Source organism: Bactrocera dorsalis, chromosome 1 (genome assembly GCF_023373825.1).
Source record: "Bactrocera dorsalis isolate Fly_Bdor chromosome 1, ASM2337382v1, whole genome shotgun sequence".
Classification (NCBI taxonomy): domain Eukaryota; kingdom Metazoa; phylum Arthropoda; class Insecta; order Diptera; family Tephritidae; genus Bactrocera; species Bactrocera dorsalis.
Window position 1 is genome coordinate 110,815,584 of NC_064303.1, and position 8,746 is coordinate 110,824,329.

The 8,746-nt window shown below is 37.3% G+C and overlaps 1 protein-coding gene across 1 annotated transcript; it reads left to right on the plus strand.

The window, feature by feature from the left end:
• Positions 1 to 4,526: 4,526 nt before the first annotated feature.
• LOC105230790 (protein escargot) lies at positions 4,527 to 7,421 on the plus strand. The gene has a single exon (XM_011211769.4). The coding sequence runs from the start codon at positions 4,909 to 4,911 to the stop codon at positions 6,529 to 6,531; it is 1,623 nt and encodes a 540-aa protein (XP_011210071.2). The 5' UTR covers positions 4,527 to 4,908; the 3' UTR covers positions 6,532 to 7,421.
• The last annotated feature ends 1,325 nt before the right edge of the window (positions 7,422 to 8,746 follow it).

The following is an 8,746-nucleotide window of genomic DNA, read 5'->3' on the forward strand; positions in this document are numbered from 1 at the left end:
AAGAAGATATAGTATAAATATATGTATGTATGTATAAGCACACATGTATATACTTGTTAATTTCGATAGAGTAACTGGATAAGTGGATATGAAAAATATCTAGAAATACAATTTAGGTTAGGAGCCTTAAGTACATGTGTATTTGAGCTCAAAAGATAGCATAATATCGTTTAAACATTCGTCGCTTACAATATCATTGCAAAAAATTTGAAGAAGATCTGGTTTATATTAGTTGTTAACGCTTAGGATATTCTCTAGACAAAATTCAACAGTTAACGTATTTCAGCTTGTAATGGCCCCCCCTCATTGTAGCTTTTCATAGAAAGTAAAAGGAATAGAAAAATAATTACAAATAAATGTCAGGGAAAATGTTTTTCAAGTATTATTCTATTCCGCTACAGGAGGATGGAGTCATGTTGAGATGTCCACTCAATCTATAATATTTTAGAAAATCTTGATAAAATATGATAAGTACTTATTAAGTAGTGAACGTCACGATATTCACATGTCACCTATATAACGATTTTATGAATATTATAGAAAAATGAGTTTTGGCAAAATTTTTATATCGGCAGAAGCTAGCATTAATAACTATTCACATCCAACTGTTTTTTCGCGTGCCAAACCTTTCAGAGGCGAAACATTAGGTTTATTATATTTTCTTATAACTTACTATCAGGTTTAGGGCAGTAGTGTATTGCTTTTTGGAAAACCATAGGGCTGATAATTATGACGAGCTAATGACTGAAATGATTACGAATTTCTCCATCATCGGATGTAGATTGTCTCCAAATATGCATATGTATATTACATTATCATTTATATAAATTTACAATACTAGAGCTTATTCGAAAAAACAAGGAAAAGACTTTCATAAAGATAGAGTGGAATTTGAAAGATGTTGCCAAGGCCAGAATACTGACAGCATGATGGGAGACTATATTTGGGGGCCAATAAGAGAAACTTCTACGGAAAAGTAAAATTTTTCATTTCTAAACACTTGGAGTCAACTTGTAAACATTTATTGTAAAAATGACTATGTATGTATTGTATTGTAAGAATTAATCCAAAATGTGTGATCTTTTTCAATGGGATTGGTAAGAAAAGAATGTCGAAGTACTCTCATGAAAATGGTAAGTTTTCTATAATTTGCAGCGGTATTTCCATTGAAATTTTCTGGATCAAATTTTCGTATGCACATACTTACTTTTATTTTACAGAAAGTATCAAAAACATTTGGAAATAGAGTAATACAATAGTATATGTCTACAGCTTGTACGATATCGACTTCAGAATTTCTTAGCCAATTAAACAATTATTTGAAATGATTTTGACAATATTGTGAAATACCAATCGTGTGAACAATTAAATACAAACGTAAGCACAACTCATTGGCTATTCAGCAAAGACTATGATGACTAAGGCAATACGCTAAAGCCTCTATCATCCATTTAGAAGCAAGAAACCTGGACTGTAATTCTGACAACTTTAAATCATAATCCGATATTTTAATAAATATTTACGGTATATATGCAGATATAAACAAAAAGTAACTATTTAAAAAAACATATTTGAAAGACAGATGATTTACTAAAATTTAGTATTATGAGCTATTGATTATTATATGCTTTTTTATATACTTAGGTATATAGCAAGCGCCATGGTATGGTGAGCAAAAGAAGAGCCACAACCAAAGAGTTGAGTTATGGTTTGTCAAGAGAACGTAATTATAAAGAGAAATATATCACTGGAAATGTGTTTACAAAGAGTTTTCATATCGGGAAGAATGGAATTCGAACAAGTTCTTACAGTGCAGAAGAGAAAAGAGTTTAAATTGAAAGAGAAGTTGTAAATACTATATACATATTTAGTATATAATACAAAAGTACATAATAAACTATGATATTATTATTATGATTTGCAAATTTACTAACATATGAAACAAAAAAAAACAATACAAAACAAGTTACAAAAATTGATATTAGGAACACAAAAATTTCTAAGATAGCTTAATTTAAATGTATTTATGAAGACTTAATTTCTTAGAATATACTCAAAATATCTTAATGTAACTAATGTTTTTTTGGTATACATGGTAAACAAATAAACTCAACTATGTTATATCAACTAATTTAGACTGCTGGTATACGCCTTTGGTACTACGAAACAATAATTAGGTGATATAAAAAAGCAGACTTGAATCGTTTTCCCACTGTTTAGTGATGTCTTTTTTGCATTTTCTGTGAAATTTATCTTAGCATATATTTTTTATACCATCAGAAAGTAGATATTTAAGAGAACGTAAATACTCCTGACTTTTTAAAAATTTATGATAATTTGATTTGAAATTTTTTGATTGAAATTTAGGGATTTTTTTTTTTGATATTAGATAAAAAATAAATAATAAGGTGCAAAAATATATTTTAAATAAAAGAAATTCAGTATGTTTGGGACATAATGAGGTAAGTTTTTTATAAGATAAAAATAAAAAACACCAAAACTGATTTACTTAATTTTTCACAAAAAATATTGAGGTTATGTGAAAAAAATCTGTCCACAAGGGTTATAGACCTTTTCATTGCCTACAATATTGCCTTAAACGTTTTTCTATAGGACTTGAAGTTTTGCCGAAATTTCAAACCCACACCCCTCACTTTCCTTTTCCTGACATAATATGCGGGCGTTCAATTATATGTATATTCTTTAATATTTGCCTTTTCCGATTGGGTTCAATCTACTGTGAACTTCTTAATTATTATTTTTTTTTTTTCAAAAATATTTATGGTACTGATGGCCAAAAAATGAATTAATTGTAAGTGCCATATACTCGTATGTAGGTGAAAATAATAAATTGCATACATATGTTAGAACAGTTTTTTTTGTTTCAAAACAATTTTTTTTTAAATTTTGAGGTTAAATAGTCTACAAAATTATTTACTTGACTCAAAAGAAGTTTTTTAGTGGCGAAAAATAAATGATATAGTAGGAAAGGAGATTTTCTATTTTTTTAATGCGCCACTGAGTTTTATTGTTAATTGGATGCCTTCTTTAAATTATACTAGCAACTCAAAAACAACTTAGTACAGTTTGATTTCAAACGTATTAAAATTTAAAATTCAAAACAAGTCAAAACGACTTGAAACGACGGAAAGACTTATCTAAAGGTATATGTATAAAAGAGACAATTCAAAAGTGCCAAAATAACGGTGTTAAAAATAAAATTTTTTTTAAATTATTTTAAATTTTAAAAAAATTAAAAAAAAATAAAACTTAGCATTTTCCACCTTCACCAACGCATGCAATCGCTTTGATCTCGCAGCCATACAATACGCTCGCCAGCAACAAATAACAGCCAGCGCACGAATGCCGCAGCGCATTGAGCAACACCTGCCTGCCGCTATGCGCAGTTATTTTTAGACTGCGCCAACAAGCAATTTTACACCAGTGCCCAAGTACCCAGGTGCCTATGAGCACCAGCAGCCAGCTGAATGAGTCGCATGCGCGAGTTGCTGGTCGCCTCTGCACCGACATGCACACACAGGCACTAAGCCGCTCACCGCAGATCCTGGCAGCACAAAGCGCTTCAAAAGAGCACCTACGAGAGGCGCTCAAGCGCAGCAAAACAAAAACAAAGCGCCTATGTAAATATATGTAAATTAATGCCTGGCATAAGTTAGTGACGCGCTAATGAGGGTTGCTTGGACTGGCGAGCGCGCAGTTGCTGCAAGAGCGCGCACACAATGTAGCATGCATGTCATTAGTTTTTAAGAGCGCTTAGCACTGAGAAGAGTCAAAACGTTTGTTTATATATAGACCGCCGCTATACGTGGCTTCGCTCGTATCTGGATGCGTGCGGCGGCAACAACAATGCACAAGTATCATATTAATTTTAATGTATTGTCTAACAATCTGATTGGCGCAACCGACGCACACACACACTCTAACACACATGTCAACTACTAATGCAGCGCGCATGTAGTTGTGTTAGTAAATTGTTTTGTTGTCTGACCATGCGGCACGCGGCCAGAGTCAGAGCCAGCCAAGCCAGACGTGCTGGTAAACACAGCCAATGCTTCAATAGCGCTGGCCAGCCGGGTATACAGTTTGTTGAAAACAGGTTTTCACATAACGGCTTTACAAGCGGCGACGATTGGTGGTTGCGCGACTGCTTAGTCAATTGTTGTTGCTGCCGGCTGTTTACTGCCAGCTACCAGCTAACGATGGTGCTATTAGTGGTGTCGGCGCTTGTGTGCGTTGTGAGTTTACTTGGACGGCTGGTGGTGTGGAAACATTGCAGAGAGCCAGTTACTTACACCAGTTATTGTACTCCAGTTAGATGTGCGCTCAGCTTGGTCCGCATGCATATGCGCTCAGCTCAGTTCTGTGAGCGCGCACTGAATTCTACTCTGCGGGCGCTGCTTGAGCGCGGACCCCAGCTCGAAAATGGGAGAGCGCTTGTAGCCACCACTATTGGACGGCGCAGGCTGGGATGAGAGTGGATTGAGCGTGCTGCGTATAAAAGCGAGGATACGCGGCGGCTCAGCACAGTTCTTCGTTGCTGCTGCTAGAGTTTGTTTGTGTTCCACTGAACGCCTGGCATACCACGTTTTGGTACTTAATTTGAAAGCAAAAACAAAAACTGACTTAGAAAAAAACATTCAAACCGTGATCGGTCGGTGTTCGGTAAACGATCGCAATACATTGAGTGATAGTAAATACAGCGTACAACCGAAGTGAAGACGCGTAAGCGCGCTGAAGTGTTAGCAAGTAAATAAAACAAAATTTCCTTGGGAAATGTGTAAATTTAATCACAAAAACTAAAACTGAGAAATAAAAAAAAAACTTATAGACACTGTAAAGTGCAAAACTAAAGTGAAGTTACAAAGCAAGTTCAAGAAAACCAACAAAATGCATACAGTCGAAGACATGTTGGGCGAGAAAAACTACAGTAAATGTCCTTTGAAGAAACGTCCCATCAACTACCAGTTCGAAGAGGACAACTCCACAGATATTGTGGATGCAAAAATGTCGGCGGCTACACTCGGCGCCGACGATCTCACAGATCAACCCGAAAATTTGAGTCTCAAAAAGCGCGCCTACGACATGGACGAGTTTGTACCCCACAGCAGTGCTACAGCCGAGCGCAACACACATGACGAGCTAATCAATGTTAGCGATAGCTGCGAGGATGAGGGCGTCGATGTCGATCACACCGATGACGATGCGTCCATGGATATGTTGGACGAGGATGATGAGGAGGAAATCATTGATTGTGTCGAAATTGAAGAGCAAACTGATGCGACAACAAATACCACACAAGCCGCTGCCTTGGCAGCCGCTGCAGCTGTCGCCGCTGCCGCCGTTGTTGTGCCTAAGCCCACATATGCTAAATATGGCTTGCAGCCATGGAATTTCCACATGTCGCCATACACCGCTGAGTTCTACCGCACCATCAATCACCCGCACTTGGCACAACAGATCTCACCGCTACGTGGTGATCTGCTATCGCCCAGTTCACCATCAGCCGATTCGTTGGGTTCGCTATCGCCACCACCACATTACCTGCATGGACGTGCCAACTCCGTTTCGCCACCAGTGCGCTCCGAAATCATACATCGACCGATTGGTGTGCGCCAGCTGCCACAATCACCCACACAGCACACGCACCGCTTCATGCCCTATCCGCTGCCGGCTGCCTATCATGCGCCGCACACACCACATCAAACGCCCGCCTATCCACCCGCGCTCAGCTATCATCATCATCCACATGCGCCCATATCGCCCACCTACTCCGAATCCTCGTACTACTCCATGCGCTCCATGACACCTGAACCGCACTGCTCCTCGCTGCCTGAGGATTTGTCGCTCAAGCACAGCGCGCTACAGAAGACGCCACAAAAATCAACATTGAGTGGTGACAAGCGCGACTTATGCGCCAGCCAAAGCAGCTCAGCGCCCAACACGCCCACTACAAAGAAGGATAAGTCTGCGCCGCCGCGCTATCAGTGTCCCGATTGTCAAAAGTCCTACTCCACCTTCTCCGGTCTCACCAAACACCAGCAGTTCCATTGTCCCGCCGCCGAGGGCAATCAAGTGAAGAAATCCTTCAGCTGCAAGGACTGCGACAAGACTTACGTCTCGCTGGGCGCGCTCAAAATGCACATACGCACACACACGCTTCCATGCAAGTGCAACATCTGCGGGAAGGCGTTCTCACGTCCCTGGCTGCTGCAGGGTCACATACGCACACACACCGGCGAGAAGCCCTTCAGCTGCCAGCATTGTCATCGCGCCTTTGCCGATCGCTCAAATCTACGCGCTCACCTCCAGACGCACTCCGACATCAAGAAGTACTCTTGCGGCAATTGCTCGAAGACCTTCTCCCGCATGTCGCTGCTGACGAAACACTCGGAAGGCGGCTGTCCGGGCGTCAACAGCAGTAGCGGCAGCAGTTGTGCCAGCGCGGTGGCGTCCGATTCGGTCGCATCGGCGCATGAGCTGCACAACTATCCAGTGTACGTCGAGCACTAAAGCGCCGAGTAATGTGAAAGCTGCGCGGCCAAGCCGAGTTTGCCATGTACCACCAAAAATTAGTTCCTAGTTCGAAACCCACCAACCAACAGCAAACAACCGAGAGACAAAATAGCAACTGCTCTTTTTACATCCAGCGCGTCTAAGCAATCTTCATTCAAAATGAGTACCTTGCAGATATATAAGTAGATTGGTCCCAGTGTGCGCGTTGTTAGCCCAAAAGTTTAGCACAAATATTCAAAACGGAAACACATATTTCAATGCCTCTAGTCAGCTCAAAAAAAATATAACTAACTTTGTTAAAAAACAACAACAAATTTACTACTAACAGTTAACACAACAAGAAACTATTGTAAACAGGCCTTGCATTTACCACAAATACAATCTCAACTACTATTTTATACACTACACGCATACACATGTATGCAAGCTCAATTCTAAAAGCTCGAAACTACTTTTTTATTAAAAAAATTAAATACCTTTTATAAGGTGTGTATATTTTGTAAAAAATATATTCGTAATAGTAAGAACTTGTAATTAGTAGTCTTAGCTATTTTCTAGTTTTAGTCAAAAAATGTTAAAAATTAAAAGTTTTCTCAAATGGGCAGCATTTTGTAGAAAAAAAGTTTATAAAATAAGCATAAATATTTTTTATATATATTTACAAGTATATTATAGATTTTTGTAAAAACTTTTATGCATACCTATACACCTACGTAATTACATATACATACATAGTAGTTAGCCATTAGTTGCATTTAAGCGATAACTATTTTTATAAGAAATATTTTTAGTGAAAAAATGGAAACAAATTATTTATTGAAGAAGGGTTGAAGCGGATTAAGCAAATATTTAAAAAATACACAAGAAAATATTATTGAAAAAAAACATGAGTTTTTATTCAAGCTGGCTTTGGGAAATCTTTCCTTAATTGGTTTTCAGATTTTCGTTAGTTTGGAGTTTTAACTTCTTCGATTTTGTAAGAAAGGAGTCTCATAATTAATATTCGGTATTGAACTAATGCATAACCATTTGAAAAAAAATAAATAAATTTATAGTAGGTTGAAAGTTATAGGAAACGAATAATGAAATGACAAACATTAAAGTAGAAATATATTACGGACAATCTGTGTTCGAGGAAAAAGAGACTGAGGGTGGTAGTTGAATTTTTAAAAGTTAAAAACGGTTTATCTCGATTTCTGGCAAAACTACAAGTCCTATAAGGAAAAGTTATATGGCAGTATTGTAGGTACATAAAAAAGATCGATAACTTGTATATGGAGACATTTTATTTCGTGTTTCAGTCATGCCATTGTAAATTTCCGAAAATGTTGTTACGTTATTTTGCATTTCAGGTGCGATATATAAAATACTTTTCTACAACAATATCAGTCAAAAAACGTTTTCACATGTCTATTATTCGATAGCAGCCTCCTTAAGTATTGCTTTCTTAGGTTCTATTACATTAGTAATATATATGATAGAGTACATCTGTAAGGGCACATTTGTTGTTGAGGTCACATACATTCATTCAAATGTTACATTGGGTGACTCATATGCCAGAGGCAAAAAAAATCTGTGAGATGCTTAGATTTCGTAAGTACTACATATATTTATCCAAACATATGTAGTTCAAAGTGTGCGTAATCATGCTAAAATCTACAGGCGACAGAAGCTGAAGCAGATATTTTTGCGTTGTAATAGTATTTTTCATGAAAAGCATGCTCTTGTAGAACCTCCAGCAAGTTCCTGGAATTCGTTAGAGTGCTCGACCTTTCTGAATATATGTGATAGAGTAGAGGACACAATAATCTTTGTGATGCAATTCTTTTATATATTTTATTCTAAAGAATTTCATAATTCGAACTGAGCTTGTTGACCATTACATAAGGGGTACTTATAATAATAAAGCAGATTGAATTTCATTTACGATACGGATGGTACACCTGTCAATATCCTATCTCTAGAGTATAAGTAGCTTTATATAATATAATACTTTATAATATTTTGCAAAGGTTTAGGCTTCTTTTCAAAATTTAATACTTTACAATATTTAAATATTTAGGCAATAGGAACAAGGCTACTCTTAACTTTCTTATGCATTATTATCTAATAATAAACGCTTACACCAACATGCCTGTTTTACGTACGCGTCTCTGGAATTCAGGGACATTTGTTGTCGAACTCACCCACATATTTTATAACAACCCGAAAT

Bases quoted from the DNA above. Each gene is read 5' to 3' on its own strand.
- LOC105230790 (XM_011211769.4), top strand. From the start codon at position 4,909: ATGCATACAGTCGAAGACATGTTGGGCGAGAAAAACTACAGTAAATGT.